At 48.3% G+C, this 26,800-nt stretch overlaps 1 protein-coding gene across 4 annotated transcripts in view; it reads left to right on the top strand.

Moving 5' to 3' along the window:
- TDRD7 (tudor domain containing 7) overlaps positions 1-26,800 on the top strand; it is a 719,490-nt gene that overhangs the window by 131,389 nt on the left and 561,301 nt on the right. For all 4 annotated transcript variants that reach the window (XM_033917728.1, XM_033917758.1, XM_033917748.1 and 1 more), the window contains exon 5: positions 23,670-23,758. In XM_033917728.1, coding sequence (XP_033773619.1) covers positions 23,670-23,758 — 89 coding nt within the window. The remainder of the gene's footprint in view (positions 1-23,669; positions 23,759-26,800) is intronic.

Raw genomic sequence — 26,800 nt, forward strand, 5'->3', positions numbered from 1 at the left:
ATTTTTTGGCACCCCCCCCCCATCTGTAAGAAAAACATGATTTTTAGTAACAAACCACACGTCACACATGAGTACCTAGGAAAAGGCAGCATCTTACATATTGCAGTGAGCAGTACATCAATACACCCATTGTAAAACTAAACAAGCCAGACCAGCACAGATCAATCCTACACCGTCAATCCTAACAGAAAACCATGTCTTTCGAACACACAGAACACAGAAAACACCTTCGCCTAGTAAGGAATATGTAATCACAAACTAACCCCTCCCTCTTTTACAAAACTGTAGTGTGGATTTTAGCTACGGAGGTAACAGCTCTGATGCTCATAAAATTCTGAGCATCAGAGCTGCTACCACCAAGGCTGGTGCTAAAAACGCTTCACAGTTTTGTAAAAGGGGGGATAAAATAAAAATACATAGACAAAGGTTAAATTGAACCAGCAAGAAGCTGGACTCTGCATACAATGCTTCACAGAAACAGTGACACATGTCTCCTAAAGCAATAAATAAATAGAAATTTTTTTCTACCTTTGTCTTCTGTGGTTTCTCCTTTCCTCATCTTCTTGTAACTCTCTTCCTTCCATTCACTGTCTGCCGTCTCTCTTCCCCTATATGGCATCTTCTCTCCTTCTATGCCCCTTCCAGAAACTGTATGCCTCCCCCTTCCATCTCTCCTTTCACCCCATTGGTCTGGCATCTCTCTCCTCGCCTTCCCTCTCCCACACCTCTCCTCATAGTCTGGTATCTCCCCTTCCCTGATTCTCTGGCATCTCTCTCCTTTCCTTTTCTTCCATCTTTTGCTCCCCCTCCATGCTCTCACATCTCCCCCTTCCTTTTCCCTTAGACTGGCATACCTTCCTCCTACGCTCCAAGCCCTGGCATCTCCTTTAATTCCCTCCCTCATCTTCCTTCTCCCTCCAGCTGGGTACCGCAACACTCTTCCCTGCAGCTCTGCACTTCCCCACAATTGCCATGCTTCGGTTCCTCTTCTTCCTTCCTTCCTTCCCCCCCCCCCCCCCGCGGGACCCTGCGGCACCATCAACTCTTACTCCCTCTAATGTCGGCCCTGCAGCTCCAGACTTCCTCGCACCTTCTCCCCTCCCCCTTTGGATCGCTATTATTTTAAATGTTATAGCCGCGGAGCTGTATCCATCAGTGGAGATGTCTAACCTCGGCCTGCCCCGGAACTCTTACTGCAGCAGCCGCCCGTCTAGGCAGGAACAGGAAGTCACTGTTGCAGTAAGAGTTCCGGGGCAGGCCGAGGTTAGACATCTCCACTGATGGATACAGCTCCGCGGCTATAACATTTAAAATAATAGCGATCCAAAGGGGGAGGGGAGAAGGTGCGAGGAAGTCTGGAGCTGCAGGGCCGACATTAGAGGGAGTAAGAGTTGATGGTGCCGCAGGGTCCCGCGGGGGGGGGGGGGGAGGAAGGAAGGAAGAAGAGGAACCGAAGCATGGCAATTGTGGGGAAGTGCAATCCCCCCAATGCGTCCCCTTACCTTACCTCCCCTTATCTTTGCGACGCGTGTGTGCGCTGTGAAGAGAAACTTTGCGCTGCGATGTAATATTTTGTGCGCGCGCGCAGGCCAACGCACCTTAGCGGGAACACTGGTGGGCACCTCAGAGGCTCATGGATGCTACCAGTGACTGCTGCGCTTGGTGGAGAGGAGTTCTGACCATCTCTAGAGCCACAGCCACAGCAAGGGTCAGCAAGTACTTCAACACTGTAGAAATAAAACCAGAAAAACATTTCCGTTTCTTTTGAACACAATACAAAGACATCTGCTATATACATTTCCCAAAGCTAACACATTTTAGTCAATAAATTGATTTTTTACCTTTGTTGTCTGGAAACTTATTTTTCCATCAAGATGGTCCCAGTTTCTTTATTCTGCTTTCCCATCTTCTGTAAATTCTTCTGTTGCTACCATGGTCCAGCATTTATCCCTTTCTCATCTTTTGTGCCTGTCCACCAGCCCCATGCTCAACATTTCTCCTTCTGTTCTATCACCCCTCTCCAGCACCATGCCACATCTCTCTCTCCATTCCCTTCACCACTATGTCCAATATTCCTCCCTCTTGCAACCCTTTCAGTCTGTCCCACTGTTCCCTTTCTACCACATTTCATACTCTCATCTTTCTCTTCACTATGATCAGTACCTCACTACCTCCCTATGACCAAAAATTATCCTCTTTCTTCATTTCCTGTGTGTACACAACCATCTCTCTTTCCCGCTAACACACTCACACCCAATTCTCCCTTTCTATTCTCTCCCTTCCTTTCTCCCCAGTTCATGCCTTCTGTGTCCAAAAACGTATTCCCTCCCCCACTTCAGCATCTCTTTCCCTCCCATCCTCCATCCTCACTCCCAAGTTCATGCCTTTTGTGTCCAAAAATGCAGTCCCTCCCACCCCTTTATTCGAGTCCAGATAACAGCAGGTTGGAGGCAGGCTGCAGCATGCCATATGTAGCCGACTCGAAAGTCTTCCCTGAAGTCAGAGCTGACGTCAGAGGGAAGGCTTTGTGTCAGTCTGGCATCGGCTGAGGTGTCAGGTAGGAAGGGGGTAGATACTGGATGTAGGAGGTGAGAGGAGACAGACTGTAGATAGAAAGGGGGAGGGATCAGACACACTGGATGAAAGGGGAAAGATAACAGACAAGCTGGAATGCCTGGAGAGAGATAAAGACAGATGATGTATGTAAAGAAAAGGAGAGGGGAGGAAGACATTGAATGGAAGGGAGGAGAGGGGGAAGATGCGGATGGAAAGGAGGAAAGAGAAAGATGGGGGAGACACTGAATAGAAGGGAGAGAGAGATATGAAGCAGATGCTTGATGGAAGGGGGAAAGAGAAGGGTGGATGATGGATGGGTGACAGGGAGCAGAAAGGAGGAAGAGAGGAGACAGATCAGATGCTGGGCAGAAGCAGGAGAGAGATGGGCAGATGCTGGATGGAAATTGGAAAGGAGAAAGAAGAGAGAGGGCAGATGCTGGATGAAAATGGAGGAGAGGGAAGATGCTGGAGAGAAAGGGACCTCGGGTCAGCATCAGAATGACTGTGCAAGTCATGGGTCCAAATGGTGCTGCACATGGCTAGACCTCCCCCCCATTCCATTGTGCTTTTTAGAAGCTAGTATTGTGGTGCAGCCAGGTCCCTGCTTGGTTTTCTCCCCCTAGAATGGGACAGACTCCGTGCTTTTGCCGGCAGAGTGGTGAGCCAGCACGATGGTGCAATCAAGCCCACCCCTCCCCCAAGTGTCCTCCACCCAAAACATGACCGAATCTGGGTTCCCAGTGGCTGAGCGGTGAGCCGGTGTCATGATGCAGTCCGGCCTATCGAAGCATCCCCTACTGAGAGCGGAGCCAACTCTGCATTCCTGGCCTTAGTGTGAGGGAGGTCTGGTGCCCCAGAGAAAGGGCCCAGATGGTATCAAGGATCGACAACATGAAAAAGGAGTCCTGGTTGCAGTCGGCATTGCTGAGGCCTCCATACTATTTGGTGTAAAAAGACCATGTCCTGGAGTGCTTTTGCCTGTGCATTAGGGCAAGGAGACCTGCAGCCATAGAGCAAACAGGCAGCACATACATATCTGAGAGCCTTGCTTGCTGATCCTGTCCTGCCGTGCCGCCGGTCCAATCAGCAAGCAAGGCTTTCAGCTTTGTACGTGTTGAGCTCACTGCTCATCATGATTGTTTCCGCTGCGGCGCCAGACTTGTCTCTCAGCTGAATTGCCAAATTTAGGTAAATCGAATCCTGTTTCCGTCCCCATGGGAGTCCCGTGGGCCAGAGGGGTGTCCCTGCGGGATTCACGCAATCCCCGTTCCAATGCAGACCTCTATCGTGGAACAGTCTCTCGGAAGAGGTGGTGGAAACACTATTTCTGAAGTAAAGAAGACATGGAATAGGCATGTGGGATCTCTCAGAGATAGAGAGAGAGATAATGGTTACTGCGGATGGGCAGACTGGATCGGCCATTTGACCTTTATCTGCCATCATGCTTGTGTTTTTGTTTCTACCCAGTATTTGATTCTGAATAAAGTGTTAAAACCATAATCGAAGACTTGATGAAATAGTTCGATTTTATTTATTTATTTATTTTTTTAAATAATAGAATTTCATTTTATTGAAAGCATGTAATACTGGGGTATTTGTAGTTTTGAATTTAAGTATGTCGGCTAATGCTTGTATGGGAAAGGAGAGCAATCATATTGGACTCTAGGGTCAACAAAAGTTGGGATTGCAATTTTGTTTCTTGAAAATAAATAAACCATTGGTAACCCTAACCCCGTGGGATGAGAACTGACAGGCAACCATTTGAGTGCAGTGCGGGATCAAGCAGGCATGCAAAAAGCGCACATCTGTCTCGTGAATCGCTGTGCCGCTGACGGAAGAGAGCAGGGGAACCGAGGCAGGAGCGCAAAAAATGTGCTGGACTGCCGGGATGGCAAAAAAAAAAAAGTGTGGGGTTTTTTGGGGTGTGTTTTTTTTTTTTTTACATTCGCTCCTTAAGACACACCCTTATTCCCACCCCCTTTTTGGGGGTGGAAAAAGTGCATCTTGTGGATCAAAAAATATGGTAGGTAAACAGTTGGGTGTGTCAGGAAGGGCTGTGGAGTAGATAGATAAATCATTCGACTCTCTCCACCTGGGTTTAAAATCACAACTCTACCCAGAACCTGGGGAAGAGGAGGAGGACTAGCCATCATAGTAAGAGATCCATTCAAGTCCACCATCCTAGACTCGAAATCCTCCACAGACCTCGAAATTCTTTCTTGCAAACTCCAATCTGACCAACTAGAAGATGACTTAATTCTTACTCTATTCTACATCCCTCCTAAGAAATGGCCCGCCACTAAAGACAGCTTTTCAGAATTCCTCCTCACCAACTCAATTACAGGTCCCTACAACCTATTGATTGGGGTGACACAAAAGACCTACTATCCCTCATCTCCTCTCTTGACTTTTTCTTATCGACTCCTGAAAAAACCCACCATAAAGGTCACCATCTAGATCTAGTAACCTTCTCCTCCAAAGAACAAGCCCATCCCAAGATCCTTTGGGAACTAGCTATCTGGACAGATTCCCTATGGTCAGACCACAAATTATGCAATTTCCACCTCAACTGGCAAGCAAGACATCACCTACCCAGTCCAAAGATGACAAAAAGGCCTAAGAAGGTAATATCCACAAGAGGCTTAATTAATCCAGTGGAATTCTGGTCCCACTACGACATCTCTTCCAACCCGGACCCCGACTCCTTTACGGTTGACGCCTGGATAAACACAAGCACACAGATCCTAAACACAATGGCCCCCTATAAAACTAAGAAAATGAGAAACAAAATTCTGGATGGCTGGTTTGATGCCGAACTTGGATCAGTAAAACGGGAACTTCGAAAACTGGAAAGACTATGACTGAAATCCAACGACAGCAAAGACAGAGCCAACTGGAGAACAAAACTAAAAGACTACAAACATCTGATAATCACCAAACGCATTAACTTCTACGCTCAAAAAATCAGTTCTCCTAACCCCGATATCAAAAACCTATTCAAAATAGTCAACCACCTCTACGATATTCAGTCCCTTACTCGCCCTTCCTCAGACTCCCCCCCACCGGCCAATGACCTGGCCGTGTTTTTCAATAACAAAATCTCCAATCTCAGATCTACCCGTCCTACAACTTCCACCAACCATATGAACTATTTTGATGCTCAGTTCCATGACGACGAAACCAGGATTAATTTGTACTGGAACAACTTCACCTCCCCCTCCTGGCAACAATTCTGCAAATTCTACTCAAAATGTGCCAATTCCCACTGCAAACTAGATTGCTGTCCACCAAATGTAATGAAAGTTGCCCTGACCTCCTTCAAAGCCAAGTTATATACCTGGCTCTCCTCCCAGCTTCAATCAGGCTCATTTCCTGAGGACCTAGGCCAGATACCAATTGTAAAAAACCCCAAAGACCCCCATCTCCCTTATATCCAACTACAGACCCATTGCAAACATACCCTTCTTTACAAAGCTGATGGAAGGTCTGGTCAACCAAGATTTAACAACCTATCTGGACAAATTCAACATTCTAAACGATAACCAGTCAGGCTTTCGCTCCGGTCACAGCACTGAAACTGTCATCGCTTCTCTGGTAGACTACCTTCATAACCTGTTCAGTCAAGGCAAAAGCGCACTAGTCCTGCAATTTGATCTCAGTAGTGCCTTCGACTTGGTCGATCATACCATTCTCCTGGACTGTCTGGAATCTATCTGTCTCTCAGACAACGTGTTAAAATGGTTCCAGGGTTTCCTAGGTAAACGCTCTTACCAAGTTTACAGTGACAATTCCCATTCCGCCAGCTGGGCCAACACCTGCGGAGTCCCGCAGGGCTCCCCCCTGTCCCCCACGCTGTTCAACATCTACCTGGTCACTCTAGGTAATCTACTACAAAGCTTGAAGATCAAATTCTACATCTACGCCGATGACATCACCTTAATCTTTCCCCTAACCAACATAACCCCTGAGATAAACAGTCTCCTAGCAACAATCCTAATGCAAATCGAACTATGGATGCCGATTTCAAACTGAAACTCAACTCAGATAAAACCAAATTCTTCCTGGCGAGTCCAAACGACAAAATCAAAGACCCTTCAATCTCCCTGAATGGCCAAGTCTTTCCCATAGCAAACTCCTTAAATACTAGGAGTGACTCTCGACCGCAACCTTACCTTCGAAACCCACACCGACCTTCTGGTCAGAAAAGGCTTCTCCACCCTATGGAAGCTAAGATTCATCAGAAAGTACTTAGACGCCCCCTTATTCCGCTTACTTGTGCAATCCTCCATCTTAAGTCTACTTGACTACTGCAATATCATCTACCTGGAATCTTTCAAAAAAACCACTCAAAGATTGCGAATCATCCAAAACACTGCAATCCGACTGATCTTTGGACTAAAAAAAATGGGAACATATAATTAATTATCCCAGGACAAGCAGGCATGATATTCTCACATGTGGGTGACGTCATCTACGGAGCCCCGATGCGGAAGCATTTTCAAGCAAACTTGATTGAAGATTTAAGTTTGCTCTGCTCCTCCACGCATGCGTGCCTTCCTGCTCCACTAGGGGGCGCATCCCCTCGTGGTCTCCAGTTCAAAATTTTCCGCTGAGCCTAGAAGTCGTGTTTTTTCAGGCTCTGCCCCAACTGCCTTCTAGCACTGCGATTTTTTCTTGTTTTTCTCGATTTAGTCGCTGTGCGCGAGTTTTTTTTTCTTGTTTCAACTGTTCCTGCTTCGTTTTTCACCGACCCGGAGGCTTCCGGGTCCCCGTGGCCGCGTGGCTATTCGAGCCGCGGCCAGTTTCGATTCTATGTCCCGGCCTTTGACCAGCTTTAAAAAGTGCTCCCGGTGCAAGCGGCTTCTTTCCATCACAGACCCGCATCGCCGGTGCATCCTCTGCCTGGGGGCCTCTCATCCAACCGACTCCTGCCCCCAGTGCGCTACTTTCCAGAACCGGGCCCTCCGTCGAAGGAAAGCCCGCATGGCGGACCTTTTCGCCCCGGACCAACCCTCTACCTCGGCCTCGAGGTCAGCCCCGGCCCCGAATACCTCGGCATCGACTCAAACCCGAAGTCCTCGGGACAACAGAAGACCCCGGCTCCGGGTAAGTCCCCTCTTCCCTCTTCAGGTTCCGTACCAGCAAAGAAACCAGCCTCGGGGACGCCGGCGACGCATGGCGGAAGTCCCATGCTTACAGCCCTGGCGAAGCCCTCCAAGCCTTCAGGCCGTGCCTCCACCACATGGGAATACTCTGATACGAGGTCGCCCCCGGTGGAGTGCACCGAGGCAGTGGACATGCCCTCGATGCTGTCCGTGCCCGTTTTCCAGGACCTACTCCGAGCGATGATCTCGTCTGAGCTATCCGCTGCAATGGCCCATTTGCAAACGGCCTCGACCTCGACCCCGCATGTGCCAGACCAGCCTGAGCCTCGCGTCGAGCCACCTCGAAGAAAAGCGCGCAAGCTTCGCCGCATTCCATCCTCCTCGGACTCCTCACCGAGGCACCCGAGGCGCTTTCCCTCCACAGACCGCCGCGGTGCAAAACGTAGTGCTAAAACGACAGACACCTTGAACCGCCGTACCTCCAAGAAGGCCCGGGGTTCCCCCACTCTACGAGTCCGTTCACCTACACCTCATACGGGACCGCTAAGGGTGGCTGAGTTATCACTCTCCAACCCGCGCATCCTCCGAACTCCCCCTCGGACCGGGACTCCGACCCGAGGTTGCAGGTTGTCACCGAGGGAGTCCGGGTCGAGGTCACCGATTCGACATCGATCGGTACCTCGAACCCCGACATCATCTCCGAGGGGCTCCTCGAGACGTCGGAGATCTACGACACCGGAACACTTTCACAGTACTTCCCCGGTCTCGGAGCGTGGATCGGAGCAGGAACCTCGATACTCGAGGGAAGCCTCCCCATCCTTCTCCACCCGACGGAGGTCTCGTTCACCGACCCCGCACGGGGCCTCGGGAACATCTCGCCCATCCTTCACTCGCTTTGTCCAGGACATGGGCCACGCTTTGGACTTAGACCTCCAGTCCGACTCCAGATACTCTAAGGAATACCTAGCGGAGCTGGATATGCCATCACTGCCCAGAGAGTCCCTCTGCTTACCGCCTAACCCGGTACTCCAACAGGCCTTCTTCAGGAACCTGGAGACCCCCTACATGGTCACAGCCGTACCCTCCAAAATGGAGGCCAAGTACCGCACAGTACCCTACCCGGGATTCGAACAACCACAGCTCTCCCACCAGTCGCTGCTAGTAGAATCCTCCTTAAAAAAGGCCCACCCATCCCGGGTCTCAGCCGCGGTCCCCCCAGGCCGAGAAGGCCGAACCCTAGACAAGTTCGGCAGGAGACTATATCAGAACGCCATGATGGCCTCTAGGGTGCAAAGCTACACTTTCACCTTCACATCCTACCTCAAACACCTCATTGGACTATTGAGAGCCTTTGAGACTGACCTACCGGCCTCCCGCCAAGGAGCGTTTGGCATGCTTTTAGAGTCCCTCTCCAACCTGCGCCTCCATCTATTCCACGCGGCCTACGATGGCTTCGAACTCTCCTCCAGAGAGGCAGCCTTTGCTATCGCCATGCGCCGACTAGCTTGGCTGCGCCTGGTCGACATGGACCCCAACTTACAGGACCGGTTGGCTAACCTACCCTGCGTAGGAAAAGAACTGTTCGATGACACGATCGAGGCGGCCACAAAACGCCTCTCCGAACACAAACGCTCGTTTGCCTCCCTCGTCCGGCAAAAACCTAAACCGCCCGCGCCCAGGCCGTTCAGGGCCCCTCCACACTGCTACCTACAAAAATCCACCCCTCCCTTCTCGCGGCCTCCACCCAGGCGTCCGCAAGCCCACCACCGGGCCATGCCCAAGTCCCAACCGCCTGCGACTTCCAAACCATCTCCATCCTTTTGACGGGATTCGCGGAAGGGGGCGGGCCCCCTCCGCCATAGTCCCAGGCCTCCTTCCCATCGGGGGTCGCCTCAAAGCCTTTTACCCTCGCTGGGAACAAGTCACGTCGGACGCATGGGTCCTTGGCGTGATCTCATCAGGATACTCTCTCAACTTTTGGGCCATTCCTCCAGACAACCCCCCAAGGAATTGCCCTCCCAACCGGACGCAGGTACCCCTACTCCTCTCCGAGGCTCGAGACCTGATTCGCCTCAGGGCAGTGGAGGAGGTTCCCCCCGACCAACGGGGGAAGAGCTTCTACTCCCGTTACTTCCTGGTACCGAAAAAAACGGGAGACCTACGCCCAATACTAGACTTGAGACGCCTCAACAAATTTCTAGTACGGGAAAAATTTCGGATGCTTTCCCTACCGACCCTCTACCCCCTGATCGACGAGGGCGACTGGCACTGCTCCCTCGATCTGAAGGAGGCGTACACACATGTCCCAGTACACCCTGCTCACCGCAAGTTCTTGAGTTTTCAGGTAGGGGACTGGCACCTACAATACCGAGTCCTTCCCTTTGGCCTAGCATCATCACCTCGGGTCTTCACCAAGTGCCTCGTGGTGGTCGCAGCAACCTTACGCTCCCAGGGCCTCCAGGTATTCCCCTACCTGGACGACTAGCTGATCAAAGCCCCGTCCAGGGAAGGGGTTATCTCAGCGACCCAACAGACTATTACCTACCTACAAAGTTTGGGGTTCGAAATAAACTTCCCCAAATCCCAACTACGCCCCTCGCAGTCCCTACAGTTCATCGGGGCCACGCTGGATACGGTTCGCCTCCGTTCCTTCCTCCCCCCTCCGCGCCTAGAGGCATTAGTAAGTCTGAGTCGAAGGATCTCCCTGCTGACCTCGGTATCAGCTCGACAGATGATGACTCTTCTAGGCCACATGGCCTCCACCGTCCATGTCACACTCTTTGCCCGTCTCCACCTGAGAATCCCTCAATGGACCCTGGCCTCTCAATGGCGTCAAGACCGGGACCCGATCGACTGTCCCGTGACAGTGACTCCTTCCTTGCAAAGATCGCTCCGCTGGTGGGCCGACTCTTCAAATCTTTCCAAAGGTTTACTCTTCCTCGCCCCTCATCACAGCAAGGTACTCACCATGGACTCGTCAGAGTACGCTTGGGGAGCCCATCTGGATGGCCTACGCACGCAGGGGATGTGGTCAGCGGAAGACCGCCGCTGTCACATCAACGTGCTAGAGCTCCGGGCCATCTATCTCGCAGCTGTAGCCTTTCAACATCTGCTCCACGACCGGGTGGTCCTCATCCGAACCGACAACCAGGTAGCATGTACTATATAAACAAACAAGGAGGAACAGGGTCTTGGTCCCTCTGTCGGGAAGCCCTGTGCCTCTGGAAATGGGCAATCTCCAACAACACCTTCCTTCGAGCGGTGTACATACAAGGAGAACAAAACTGTCTGGTGGACAGACTCAGCCGCCTCCTCCAGCCACACGAGTGGTCACTGCACTCTCAAACCCTACGACAGGTGTTCAAACAGTGGGGGACACCTCAAATAGATCTCTTCGCATCCCCCCACAATCACAAACTGCCTCTCTTCTGCTCCCGGTTGTACTCCCCGGACCGGCTCGAGGCCGACGCCTTCCTCCTCGACTGGGAGGGAAGGTTCCTGTACGCATTCCCGCCGTTTCCTCTGATCCTGCGGATGCTTGTCCACCTGAAAACAGTACAAGCCACCCTGATCCTGATTGCTCCTCGCTGGCCACGCCAGCCTTGGTTTTCCTTTTTACTTCAACTCAGTGTCAGAGATCCACTGCCTCTGCCTCGGTTTCCCTCTCTACTATCACAGGGTCTGGGTTCGCTGTTACATCCCAATCTTCAATCTCTTCATCTGAATGCTTGGTTTCTTTCCTCCTGACTTCTCTCCCCGTGTCTCAATCTGTAAAGGAGATATTGGAGGCCTCTAGAAAGACCTCAGCGAGAACCTGCTACTCCCAAAAGTGGACCAGATTCTCAGCCTGGTGCTCCTCTCACAGCCAGGACCCGGTGTCGGTCCCCGTCCCCCTGGTCCTTGACTATTTACTTCAATTATCTCACTCCGGCCTAAAGACCAACTCCATTCGAGTACACCTCAGTGCGATTGCAGCCTTCCATCAGCCCCTGGAAGGGAAAGCCCTCTCGCTCCACCCCCTAGTCTCTCGCTTCATGAAGGGTCTTCTGAATGTCCACCCTCCTCTCAAACCTCCTCCGGTGGTTTGGGACCTTAACGTGGTTCTGGCTCAACTAATGAAACCTCCATTTGAGCCCCTAGACAAATGCCATCCAAAATTCCTCACTTGGAAGGTGATTTTCCTGCTTGCGCTCACTTCCGCTCGGCGGGTTAGTGAGCTACAAGCTCTAGTGGCGGACCCACCCTTCACGGTATTCCATCACGACAAGGTGGTACTCCGCACTCATCCAAAGTTCTTGCCTAAAGTAGTGTCTGATTTTCATCTCAATCAGTCCATTGTCTTACCTGTGTTTTTTCCCAAGCCCCACTCTCATCCCGGAGAGGTGGCGCTCCACACTCTTGATTGTAAGAGAGCGTTGGCCTTCTACCTCCAACGCACTCAACCACACCGGAAAGTCCCACAATTGTTTTTGTCCTTCGACCAAAACCGGTTAGGTCACCCAGTCTCCAAGCGCACCTTGTCCAACTGGTTGGCCGATTGCATCTCCTTCTGCTACGCTCAGGCTGGTCTCGCACTGCATGGTCGAGTAACGGGACACAAGGTCCGAGCGATGGCAGCCTCCGTAGCGTTCCTCAGGTCCACACCTATTGAGGAAATCTGCAAGGCTGCCACGTGGTCTTCGGTTCATACTTTCACCTCCCATTATTGTCTGGACTCACTGTCCAGGAGCGATGGCCGGTTCGGCCAATCGGTTTTGCGAAATCTATTTGCTTAAATTGCCAACTTCCCTCCATCCCTTTTCAGTTAACTTGGAGGTCACCCACATGTGAGAATATCATGCCTGCTTGTCCTGGGATAAAGCACAGTTACTTACCGTAACAGGTGTTATCCATGGACAGCAGGCATATATTCTCACAACCCGCCCACCTCCCCGAGGTTGGCTTCTTTGCTAGTTAAGTGAACTGGAGACCACGAGGGGATGCGCCCCCTAGTGGAGCAGGAAGGCACGCATGCGTGGAGCAGCAGAGCAAACTTAAATCTTCAATCAAATTTGCTTGAAAATGCTTCCGCATCGGGGCTCCGTAGATGACGTCACCCACATGTGAGAATATATGCCTGCTGTCCATGGATAACACCTGTTACAGTAAGTAACTGTGCTTTCCCTACTACCAAAAACTTCACTGGCTACCCTTGGAAGCAAGAGTGCAATTCAAATTCGCCTGTTTCAAATCCATCCTTGGCTCGGCCCCCCTATACTTGGTACGCCCATCCAAACACACACGCAGTAGAGTAGCTATCCTACTCTAAAGGCCTGCCGTTACAAAAGATATCTAAATAGAACTCTTGCCTTTCAAGCAGGTCAGCTCAATAACTGGCTGGCCCACATCATCTCATTCGCCTCATCCTACCTAAACTTCAGGAAATTACTAAAAATGAATCTATTTACCAGATTTACAACCTAAGTCCTCTATGCCCTACCCATGGCCCTATGCCCTACCCATGACCCCTTTTATCTCACCATGTCCTGCTTCCCATTAAACTGCATCTTCATCAGCTGATTGTACCCTCTATGTTTTTTTACCAAAATGCCTATATCCACTGTCTGAACCCCCTTTGTTATACCTACATTCCTAGATTTAACCTTTATGCAGATTGTCTTGACCTTCTTTACTGTATCTTTTTTGTACCTATTTCTCTGATTGCTCCATCTTTCGCCGATTGTACCATTTTCGCTGATTGCTCCAATTTTCTCTGTACCATTTTCTCTGGCACCTAGTTTCTCTGATTGTACCATTGTAACATTTCGCTGATTGTCCAGTCCTTCTTCATTGTAAACCGTCTCGAACTACTATGGCTTTGGCGATATATAAGAAATAAATTATTATTATTATTATTATTTTATAAGTTGATTGATAAACATATTTCTGATTTTGTTTGGAATCATAAACTTTCCAAAATCGCTCTTATTAAGAAACTCAAAGCTTCTAAACAAAGAGCAGGAATGTTTCTACCTGACTTCCTTACATATCATAAAGCCTTTTTATCCCAGGACAAGCAGGCAGGTATTCTCACTAATGGGTGATGTGATCCAACGGAGCCCCGATGCGGACGTCTCACAAGCATTTTTGCTTGATGAAACTCGAAGTTTCGAGTCGCCCGCACCACGCATGTGCGAATGCCTTCCCGCCCAGACCAGGGCACGTCTCCTCAGTTCTTACTTTTCCGCGGAGCCGAGAAGTCCGTCTTCGACTCTCTGCGTGAAGATTTTTCACTTGTGCCTTCTAAAGTCCGCGGTTTTGGGTTATTTTTCTCTCAATTGCTGATTTTTGTCGTTCTTTATTGTTTTAAAAAATTAAAAAAAAAATTTCTTCCATCCATCCGACCGGGCAGGCCACGAGGCCGCAGCCCCGCAGCTTCGATCTTGCAGCGGAGCTTTTCCGGCCTATGTCCTGGCCTATCACCGGTTTTAAAAAGTGTGCCAAGTGCCAGCGCGCGATTTCGCTCATGGACCCTCATCGACACTGTGTTCGGTGTCTCGGGCCTGAACACCTTCCGAAATCGTGCCGGCCTTGCTCCACACTCATCGCATGTGCTTTCAAGCGCCGTTGCGTCTTGTGGGAGTCGCTGTTCAGCATGGAGTCCTCGATGGAGCAATCGTCATCGAAAGGCCCCTCACCTTCGACTTCATCCGCTGCTCCTCAGCCTTCCACCTCTGCGGCGCTGAGTCTCATCAAGCCTGCATCGTTTGTGCCGGCCCCGACTCCAGCGCCTGTTGCGATGCCTTCCTCAGTCTCTTCAGATCAGGTAGCACAGAAGACTATTCCACCGGTAGTGCTAAAAGTGCCCAAGGCTTCTAGGCCCAAGCACTCACACACTACCCCCAAAGAACGCGAGGCCCATGCAGGCGGTCCTATTGCAGATGCAGATCCGTCCTTGCCGGCCTCGTTCCAGACCTTGTTAGAGAAGCAATTCATTGAGCTCTTCACCACCATTGGGCCTAAGCTTCTCTCTCAAATCCAGCCTGGGCACGGGGGGGCCTCCCGCGAGATCGAGCCGCCCCCAGTGCCTCAGTGATACACACACTCTCTACAGGGAGCAGAGTCTCTGCGAGTGTCTGGTCTGGCTTCGGTGCATGCATCGCAAGGAGCAGAGTCTTTGCCCATGCCTCCATTGGAACCGATTCACTCGATGCAAGGAGCAGAGTCTTTGAGAGTGCCTCCATTGGAACCCATCCACTCGATGCAAGGAGCAGAGTCTTTGCAAGTGCCTCCATTGGAGCCGATCTACCCGATGCAGGGGTTCGAGTCCCTACGAGTACCCCAGGGTGACTCCAGCCATCCACCTGTGCTTCGATAGACTGCTTCCAGCCCCATCCACTACCTGGGGGCCTCAGCGAAGATCCATTCGCCTCGTTCATCGAGGCAGATATCCAAGCACGGTTCACATCGGTCGAGGCATTCATCGAGGCACTCATCCAGGCATGCCTCGCCTCATCGGAAGCAACCTTTCCTCGAGTATTCTCCACCGGCTACTTCACCTCCTCCGATGCCGGAGCTCGAGGACACGATGGAGTCTTTATCACCACCACGATCCCCGTCCTCATTGGATCCGGAGGCCTCGACGTCCCTGAGCCCTCCTCGAGGCCCGGCTTCGGCTGACCTGCTGTCGTTCTCCTCGTTCCTTCGACAAATGGTAGACGGCCTGGACATCCACCTGGACACAGGTTCCAAATTCTCCAAGGAATACCTGGAGACTATGCACCTCCCTCAACCACCTGCTGAATCCCTCAAACTTCCTCTTCATAAGTTGCTGGATTAGACTTTTATGCGATGCCTTGAAACACCTTATTCCATCCCCGCTGTATCGGGCAAATTGGATACCAGGTACCGCAGGATGCACCATAAGGGATTCGATGGTTCCCAACTCTCCCATCAATCTCTCTTGGTGGAGTCCTCACTGAAGCGGTCTCACCTCTCCCAGGTTTATGCTGCCATCCCACCTGGTACAGAGGGCAAGACCATGGACCGATTTAGCAGGAAGATTTATCAGAACTCCATGATGACATCCAGGGTTCTGAACTACAACTTCCATTTCGTTACATATTTCGAGTTCTTCCTGTTGGTGCTCCAGAAGTTCTCGCCCTATGTGGAACCTAGGGCACAATCCGAGTACCAGGAGGTTCTGGCCTCGCTGTCCCACTCCTGTTACAGCTGATGCAGTCATCCTACGATGCCTTTGAGCTCTCGGCTCGGGCTACAGTGTGTGCAGTGGCTGTGTGCCGGCTGGCATGGCTCAGGACCATCGATATGAACCCTAATTTCAAGGACAGGCTCGCCAATGTTCCATGCACTGGTACCGACCTCTTTGATGAATCCATCGAGGCGGCGACCAAGAAGCTCTTGGACCACGAGAAATCCTTCCAATCCATCCTGCGTCCGAAGCTTAAGCCTGCTCCTCCTCGTGCTGCACGCCCACCGTTAATATTCCAGCGCCGTTACCCACCTAAGCAAGCTCCCCCATCCAACAGCCCATGAAGCGGCAGCATTCCCAAAAACAGCAGCAGAAGCCTCAGCCATCCTCCGTCCCTAAGGCTCCTCAGCCCTTTTGACTGTGTCATAGAGGACGTAACTTCAGTCGTCCTGCCATTCTCAGCTGCTCCACCAATTGGAGGTCGTCTCCATCACTTTTACCACCGATGGACGACTATTACCACCGACCTCTGGGTCCTTTCCATCATCAGAGAAGGATACTCTCTCCAGTTTGATCGAGTACCCCCGGAACATCCTCCAAGAGAGTATCCTTCCAACTTGACCCAGACCGCCCTTCTTCAGGAAGCTCAGGCTCTATTACAGCTCGGAGCCGTCGAGCCGGTTCCTGTGTCTCAACAGAACAAGGGTTTTTACTCCCGATACTTCCTTGTTCCGAAGAAGACAGGCGATCTGCGACCCATTTTGGACCTCAGAGTGCTCAACAAGTTTCTGGTCAAAGAGAAGTTTCACATGTTGACCCTGACATCCCTGTACCCCCTCCTCGAGCTTATGCTCTCTAGATCTCAAGGAGGCCTACACCCACATTCCCATTCATCCGGCCTCCCGCCAATACCTCAGATTCAGGGTGGGACATCTTCATTTCCAATACTGAATGCTTCCCTTCGGCCTGACCTCGTCACCCCGAGTCTTCACCAAGTACCTGGTAGTGGGGGCCGCAGCACTCGGGAACCACAGCCTCCAGGTATTCCCCTACCTGGACGACTGGCTCATCAAGGATTCTATGTCTCAGGGAGTTGTCTTCGCGACCCAGAAGATGATTTGGTTGCTGCAACATATGTGATTCGAGATAAACTTTCCAAAATCCCATCTACAACCTTCACAGACTCTTCCCTTCATCGGAGCTGTTCTGGATACTACCCAACTCAGAGCATTCCTCCCTTCCGAACGGCTGGAAGCTCTCCTCCATCTTTGCCACTTGGTGTCCTCTCGCCCGTCCATCTCTGCGAGACATATGATGGTTCTCCTGGGCCACATGGCCTGTACAGTTCACGTGACTCCTTTTGCCAGACTTCACCTCAGGATTCCCCAGTGTACCCTGGCTTCTCAGTGGACGCAGATATCGGACCCTCTGTCCCGACACATCCGGGTCACTCCTGCTCTGCAACAGTCTCTTCGCTGGTGGATGTTATCCTCCAATCTATCCAGAGGTTTGCTGTTCCAAACTCCCCCATCAGAAAGTCCTCACGACCGACTCGTCCACTTATGCTTGGGGAGCTCATCTGAACGGCCTATGCACTCAGGGTCACTGGACCAGCACAGACTGCCAGTGCCACATCAATCTCCTGGAACTCAGGGCGATTTTCAATGCTCTCAATACCTTCCAGCACCTGCTTCCAGACGAGGTGGTCCTCATTCGCACGGACAACCAAGTCGCCATGTATTATATCAACAAGCAGGGATCACGGGATCGGCTTCCCTCTGTCAGGAAGCTCTGAAAGTTTGAGATTGGGCGATTCACCACAACACCTTCCTCAAAGCCGTCTACATTCAGGGGGCGGACAATGCCTTGGCGGACAAGTTGAGTCGTCTGCTGCAACCTCACGAGTGGACCCTCCACTCAACGCCCCTCCATCACATCTTCTCTCAGTGGGGAACTCCTCAGATCGACCTCTTTGCAGCCCCCCACAACTTCAAACTGCCTCAGTTCTGCTCCAGGATCCACACTCCTCACCGCCTCGAGGCAGATGCTTTTCTTCTGGATTGGACGAATCTCTTCTTATATGCGTTTCCTCCATTTCCTCTCATCCAGAAGACTCTAGTCAAACTCAAGTCAGACCATGCCACCATGATCCTGATCGCTCAACTGTGGCCTAGACAACCTTGGTACTCCCTTCTACTTCAACTCAGCAGCAGGGAGCTCCTCCATCTACCAGTGTTTCCATCACTGCTTACGCAGCAGCAGGGATCTCTACTTCATCCCAACCTGCAGTCTCTACACCTGACAGCTTGGTTCCTCTCAACGTAACCCCCCTCCAGTTTTCTCAACCTGTGAGAGAGGTCCTGGAAGCTTCAAGGAAGCCTGCTACTAGACAATGCTTCCACCAGAAGTGGACTGGATTCTCTGCTTGGTGCTTTTCTCATCATCATGAGCCACAACACTCCTCCTTGTCTTCAGTTTTGGATTATCTCTTGCACCTCTCTCATTCTGGTCTCAAGTCTACATCGATACAAGTCCATTTTAATGCAATTGCTGCTTTCCATCTGCCTCTCCAAGGGAAACCCCTCTCCGCTCATCCGGTGGTTTCCAGATCATGAAAGGACTTTTCCATGTCAATCTTCCCCTCATACCGCCTCCAGTGGTTTGGGACCTCAATGTTGTTCTTTCTCAGCTTATGAAACCTCCATTTGAACCTCTCCACAAGGCTCATCTGAAGTATCTCACTTGGAAAGTGGTGGTCCTTATTGGTCTCACCTCTGCTCTTCGAGTTAGTGAGCTTCAAGCATTGGTGGCGGATCCACCTTTCACAGTATTCCACCATGACAAGGTGGTCCTTCGCACTCATCCAAAATTCCTCCCCAAAGTGGTCTCGGAATTTCATCTGAATCAATCCATTGTTCTCCCTGTGTTTTTTCCAAAGCCTCATTCTCATCCTGGAGAATCAGTTCTTCATACTCTGGACTGTAAACGTGCCTTGGCTTTCTACCTGGAACGTCTCAAACCAAACAGAACTGCTCCTAATCTAATCTAATCCTTAGGTTAGAGCTTGACGCGGTTTACAGTTTTCATCTCCTTTGATCCGAACAAGTTGGGAGTCCCATCTCTAAGCGCACCATCTCCAATTGGATGGCGGCTTGTATCTCCTTCTGCTATGCCTAGGCTGGATTACCCCTTCAAAGTAAAGTCACAGCCCACAAGGTCAGAGCAATGGCAGCCTCTGTAGCCTTCCTCAGATCGACACCGATTGAGGAGATTTGTAAGGCTGCCACTTGGTCCTCGGTTCACACCTTCACTTCTCATTATTGTCTGGATACTTTCTCCTGATGGGATGGACAGTTTGGCCAAACAATATTACAAAATTTATTCTCCTAAGTTGCCAACTCTCCCACCATCCCATTGAGGTTAGCTTGGAAGTCACCCATTAGTGAGAATACCTGCCTGCTTGTCCTGGGATAAAGCAATGTTACTTACCGTAACTGTTGTTATCCAGGGACAGCAGGCAGCTATTCTCACATCCCACCCACCTCCCCTGGGTTGGCTTCTCTGCTAGCTATCTGAACTGAGGAGACGCGCCCTGGTCTGGGCGGGAAGGCACAAGTGCATGCGTGGTGCGGGCGACTCGAAACTTCGAGTTTCATCAAGCAAAAATGCTTGTGAGGCGTCCACTTCGGGGCTCCGTTGGATCACGTCACCCATTAGTGAGAATAGCTGCCTGCTGTCCCTGGATAACAACTGTTACAGTAAGTAACATTGCTATCTTGCAACAAGCTAGTTGTTTGTTCTCTTCATCCCCGTACTATCAACCCCTTTGGTTACATTTAGAGCACTTGTTATCTACACACGGCACTTCATTTGTTTATCTGCTGACCTCTGATGCTATTCCTCATAAAATGAACGCTATTATTTCTCAACCAGTGCAATGTCTGTTAGAATTGGACAAGCTTCTAGAGGTTTCTATTTGTAACTCTACGCGCCTATCTCTCTGGCATAATTCACAATTCTGATTAATAAAACTGCCATACACTGTTCCAAATGGGCTCAACTGGGGATATGCTACATTGCTGACATTTGTACTTTAAATTTGCAAATTTTGTCCTTTGCAGATCTGCAGACTAAATTTGCGCTTCCAGCGTCAGCATTCTATCAATGGCTTCAGCTTTCTAGCGTGATCAAAAGATCAAATATTTTACATAACCATTGTCAAAAATACCCCTACATTGGTCTCTTAATTCTCTTTGCTATCAGCTAAAGGGAATATAGCATTCATTGCATATATATAAACTCTTTATCAAATTTCGGTTTGATACTCATATTCCTCTACAAAAATCATGGGAATTGGACCTTGACTGCCATCTCTCCGAGACTAAGGGCTTGTTTTACAAAGCCGTGCTAGCGGCTGTTGCGTGGTAACAGCCCTGAAGCCCATAGAGATTTAAAGGACTTCGGGGCAGTTGTCATGCGGCTTTGTAAAACAGGCTGTAAGTGGTCTATTTATTGGTCTTGAACCCTTAGAGCTATCCCTTCTGCTATCTCGATGCAATCCATGTTTTTCTTGCACCACAAAATGAACTTGTCGCTTCAGAAACTTCATATTGCGGGCAGTGTTCCCTCTAAGCGGGCGGGTGTTGTGAGCAAACTTTTTTCACCGTGAGCCAAAAATATCGGGCGCCAGCAAGTTATTAGCCAACTCGCCCGATTCTCCTCTCGCCGCCCTGCCATCTGCCGTACGCCTCTTCCGATCGTGCGCTGTGACGAGAAACGTGTGCGCTGCGATGTAATATTTTGTGCGCCAGCGCAGCTTAGCGGGAACACTGGTTCAAATGGTTTTATTTATTTCCCCAAATTTATTTTTGTTATACGCATTGAAAATATTTGATATTGCGTTTAAATCAAAATCTCAATAAACTTGAAACGAGTGCCCGTGAGATTGTGGGAGGGTTAAATACTCAAAACTTAGAAGTTTTTGCTACGCCAGCTTTCTGGTATCTTTACATACAGTGGCGTACCTAGCATATGTAACATCTGGGGCCCATCATTTTTTGGCACCCCCCCCCATCTGTAAGAAAAACATGATTTTTAGTAACAAACCACACGTCACACATGAGTACCTAGGAAAAGGCAGCATCTTACATATTGCAGTGAGCAGTACATCAATACACCCATTGTAAAACTAAACAAGCCAGACCAGCACAGATCAATCCTACACCGTCAATCCTAACAGAAAACCATGTCTTTCGAACACACAGAACACAGAAAACACCTTCGCCTAGTAAGGAATATGTAATCACAAACTAACCCCTTCCTCTTTTACAAAACTGTAGTGTGGATTTTAGCTACGGAGGTAACAGCTCTGATGCTCATAAAATTCTGAGCATCAGAGCTGCTACCACCAAGGCTGGTGCTAAAAACGCTTCACAGTTTTGTAAAAGGGGGGATAAAATAAAAATACATAGACAAAGGTTAAATTGAACCAGCAAGAAGCTGGACTCTGCATACAATGCTTCACAGAAACAGTGACACATGTCTCCTAAAGCAATAAATAAATAGAAATTTTTTTCTACCTTTGTCTTCTGTGGTTTCTCCTTTCCTCATCTTCTTGTAACTCTCTTCCTTCCATCCACTGTCTGCCGTCTCTCTTCCCCTATATGGCATCTTCTCTCCTTCTATGCCCCTTCCAGAAACTGTATGCCTCCCCCTTCCATCTCTCCTTTCACCCCATTGGTCTGGCATCTCTCTCCTCGCCTTCCCTCTCCCACACCTCTCCTCATAGTCTGGTATCTCCCCTTCCCTGATTCTCTGGCATCTCTCTCCTTTCCTTTTCTTCCATCTTTTGCTCCCCCTCCATGCTCTCACATCTCCCCCTTCCTTTTCCCTTAGACTGGCATACCTTCCTCCTACGCTCCAAGCCCTGGCATCTCCTTTAATTCCCTCCCTCATCTTCCTTCTCCCTCCAGCTGGGTACCGCAACACTCTTCCCTGCAGCTCTGCACTTCCCCACAATTGCCATGCTTCGGTTCCTCTTCTTCCTTCCTTCCTTCCCCCCCCCCCCCCCGCGGGACCCTGCGGCACCATCAACTCTTACTCCCTCTAATGTCGGCCCTGCAGCTCCAGACTTCCTCGCACCTTCTCCCCTCCCCCTTTGGATCGCTATTATTTTAAATGTTATAGCCGCGGAGCTGTATCCATCAGTGGAGATGTCTAACCTCGGCCTGCCCCGGAACTCTTACTGCAGCAGCCGCCCGTCTAGGCAGGAACAGGAAGTCACTGTTGCAGTAAGAGTTCCGGGGCAGGCCGAGGTTAGACATCTCCACTGATGGATACAGCTCCGCGGCTATAACATTTAAAATAATAGCGATCCAAAGGGGGAGGGGAGAAGGTGCGAGGAAGTCTGGAGCTGCAGGGCCGACATTAGAGGGAGTAAGAGTTGATGGTGCCGCAAGGTCCCGCGGGGGGGGGGGGGGAGGAAGGAAGGAAGAAGAGGAACCGAAGCATGGCAATTGTGGGGAAGTGCAATCCCCCCAATGCGTCCCCTTACCTTACCTCCCCTTACCTTTGCGACGCGTGTGTGCGCTGTGAAGAGAAACTTGTGCGCTGCGATGTAATATTTTGTGCGCGAGCGCAGGCCAGCGCAGCTTAGCGGGAACACTGACTCCTCGGGACTTTTCCTGTCCAACCAATGTTGGAATTGTAAATCACTTCCAGGTACTTTATTACATATGCTTTTTCAATGTTCCTATTTACAGAGGTTTTGGGCTGATGTTTGGTCTATTATGCGATTGATCTTTGACCTATAGCCCAACATATCTGCTAGTATAATCATACTAAAATCGGAGGCACCCTCAGTTCAGATCCCTGTGACTCAACATGCTCTATTTAATACTCTTATTATTATTGCTCTTAGAATCATTCTTTCCAATTGGAAATCTTTTGATTCGCTTATTAATTTGCATTTTTGCTTGTAATCTGTATTACTACAACAAACACGAAATATTAATTTCAACTACTATGCCTCTGAATAACAAAATTACTAAGAAATGGGCCATTTTTGACGATTATCTGGAATCTCTTTAAATTTCTTCTAGCTTTGTTTGTTGTAATTCTTATTCTGCTTTCTTCTCTTTGGCCTCTGGGGACTTCTTTTTTTCTAAATCCAATAACTCTCTCAAAATGGTTTCAAAGACTTATCATGAACACAAATTCACTGAACACTTTTTGCATCAATGAGACTAGTTATAACCATATCATTGATGCAAAAAGTGTTCAGTGAATTTGTGTTAATAATAAGTCTTTGAAACGATTTTGAGAGAGTTATTGGATTTAAAAATTGATTGGCTTTTTTCTTATTCCTGTACAAAAGTTTTTTGGACTTCTTCTTTTCCCCTTTGTCCTAGTTTTCCCTCTCCTGCCCCCCATTAGTCCCCCCTTTTTTCTCCTTCCCTTCTTCCCCTCCTCTGTTTTCCCCTGATATTTCTTATATGACGGTTGTATCATATGGTCTAGAGAAACTATTATGTATATATTTGTATACATTGATACTGAGTTTTTTTTTGTGTCCTTATTTTGGATTGTTTGGATATTTGCTTTGATTTTTCTTTTGTATTTTGATAAAACTTTTAAAATAAAATTTCATGGAAAAAACCCCAACAACAATGACCAGCATTTTGTATATCTGATCTTAATAATGCATGCTTACAAATCAATGTCTTTGCATATCCTTTTGATCAATTGTAATTTTGTTGTAAGTGCTGTTTTATAAGATGTGTCTAGTGCCAAAATGCTGCATGTTTTCTTATTTTTAGGCCTGCAAAAAAAAAAATAACACTTCCACCACGATTTCAGAGAGAAGTTCAGATGCAACTACCTAGAAATCCTCCCAGAGATACAAATGGTATGTATTGCTTTAAAGAAAGAAAGTTCTTGCTGTGGAAATTTCTAGAATCAAATCACTTTATCCAATATGTTGTGAATAAAGCATTGCAGAATATAATTTACATATTTACAGAGTAATTAGGATGTTTGACTCTTACTGATTTGTAAATATTTAATCAGTTTTATAAATAGAACTGTTTTCTAGAGATATTAAATTTTCCATTGACATGCATGATGAATCTGCACAAGTGTGTGTGTGTGGGATCTCTCTCCATCAGCTTTTCCCAATTGTTTCAAGTAGAGTATCAACTCCCACTGTGTTTTGACATCAGTAATAATTGTACATGTGGTTTCTTGAGGCCCTTTCAACCTAACGAGCATAGTGATGTTTTCATTGTATACATAAGCCCAGATTTTGACACTAGTAGAACAAATACTTTAGATTTGTGCTAGGTCAGTGATTTATTACACCGTGACCTATATTTATATAGAATGACCTGATTCTCTTAGGTATTATCCATCTTACTCAAAATTTTTCATTTAGACAGAAGCCCGAGCATTTGACACTTTGGCCCTGAGGCCATTACCTGAATGTAAACCACTTAGACTATAAGTGGTATATATGAGGGCTGTTCAGAAAGTATCAGACCTTAATTTTTCATGTGTAAACAAATAAAGCTAGGGAGGCGTGGTTTGGTGCACGTATGTAGGCGACCCTAATGCACATGCTGGAATTTTTTCCTGCCTACAGAAGCTGTGAGTCACCACAGACTGCCAATGAGTGAGGAAGTGTAAGTGAGCGCCGTCGGATTTTTGTTTGACAAAATTTCAGAAAAAGTTGAACAACACTACTGCATTTAATTTTGTGTAAAGCTTGACAAATTCCCAAGTGGAAATGATCCGCAAGATTCAACAGGCCTTCAGGGTTGAAGCAATGGGCACCACACAGATAAAAGAGTGGTACAACTGCTTCAGAGATGGCTGCACATCAGGGGAGAGTTAAGCACATTCTGGTAGGCCCTCAACATCCAGAAATGAGTTTGTCATTGACCAAATGAAGACCCTGGTGATGCTGGATCGTCAAATCACAATCAGAGAACTTGCAGACGAGGCAAGCATCAGTGTTGAATCTGTTCATTCTATTTTGACTGAGAATTTGGGCTTCAGGAGAATTTCAGCGAAGTTTGTGTCAAAGCTGCTAACAATTCAGCAGAAGCAACTCCATTTGGAGATCGCACTGGACATGCTGGAGACTCTGAACAGTGATTTCAACTTCCTCAGCACAGTGATCACTGGCGGTAAGTCCTGAGTTTATGAGTAAGATCCAGAAACCAAGTTGATGCCATCACAATGGAATCATTCAATATCCCCAAGGCCAAAAAAGCAAGGCAGGTCCACAGCAATGTCAAAGTAATGCTGACCGTTGTCTTTGACTCCATTGGCATGATTCATCACGAGTACGCACCACACAGCACAACCATTACCAAGGGGTACTACCAAGAGGTTCTGTGTCGCCTTTGTAATGCTGTGACATGCAAATGGCCGGACCTGTGGGCAGCTACCAAAAGGTTCTGTGTCGTCTTCGTAACTCTGTGACATGCAAACGGGCAGCAAGCAATTGGCTGTGGGCAGCGGGCAATTGGCAGCTCCATCACGATAACACATCTGCCCATTTTCACGTTTATACAGAGTTTCCTGGCCAAACACATAACCCCTGTGATTCCTCAAGCTCCTTACTCTCCCGACATGGTTCCGTGTGACTTCTGGCTTTTCCCCAAGATGAAAATGCCCCTGAATGGGACCAGATTTCAGTAAAGAGAAGACATTTTTCAGAGTGCGACGGACCAGTTGCGGGTATTCCAGTGGCAGAACCTGTTGGAAGAAGTGTGTGGCAGCCCAAGGGGACTAATTTGAAGGAGATTAGTATAAGATTGTTGTATCTGAATACAAGTATTTTTTATGAATAAAGGTCTGATACTTTTTGAACAGCCCTCGTAAATACTAAAAATAAAATAAAAAATTACATGTTCTTTGCGTTGTATAAGAAACTAAGCCCTTAGGCTTCTGAGCCACTTATGATATTGAAATCAGAATCGTAACAAGTACTTATTTTAATTAATTTATTTTATTTAAAACATTTTTAATCCACCTTTATTCAAGATGGCTCACAGTATTACATAATATTTCAGGATTTGCACAACATAAAGAACCCATACATTTCAACCGCTCACTTACTACATTACTTCAAGAGCAAAAATCTAATAACCTGCAAAAAAGATGATATTCAGAAAGTAAAATATTATCTCAAGAAGCAGAATATTAGCTTAAAAAATCTTGAACAAACAAATGGATCTTAAGCAACTTTCTAAATTGCTATAGATTTCTACAAAACTGTAAGGTACCAGACAATGAATTCCATATAAATGGTTCAGCTATAGAAAACATGACTTTTTGACTTTTTGATCCATACATATCATAAAATATTTCACTTTGATTTGTCTAACAACCAACAATTCTGTGATCTCTGCGTCCTTGGTGGAGTATATAATACTATTTTGCCAAATAATTCGGCAGGATGTCATAAACACCTTATTGGACAAGTTTCAAAACTGAATTGGATACGAAACAAAATTGGCAACCAGTGCAATCTTTTTAAAATAGGTGTAATGTGTTCCAGCCAGTAGCCGGGCAGCTGAGTTTTGTATCACTTGTAAAGCTTTATACATACTTGAGGTAAACCTAGATAGATACCATTACAGTAATCTGTCTGGGATAGTACTAGTGCTTGAAATACCTGTCTCAAATCCCAATTTGACAGAATATTCTTCAAATGAGACAGTTTCCACGTGGTGAAATAAGCAGACCTTACTACTTTTGAGATCTGTGCTTTGAAGGCTAAATGCACATCTACCATCATGCCAAGTACTCTAAATTTCTTCACAGATCTTAATCAAGTGTTCACAAACATTCATCTCTTTTGGCCAGATGCTCATTCACCTCACCCACAATCAGGATTTCTGTTTCTTCAACATTCAGCTCAAAGCCTCTACCTCTCATCCAT

The sequence above is a fragment of the Geotrypetes seraphini genome, chromosome 1, assembly GCF_902459505.1.
Source record: "Geotrypetes seraphini chromosome 1, aGeoSer1.1, whole genome shotgun sequence".
Classification (NCBI taxonomy): domain Eukaryota; kingdom Metazoa; phylum Chordata; class Amphibia; order Gymnophiona; family Dermophiidae; genus Geotrypetes; species Geotrypetes seraphini.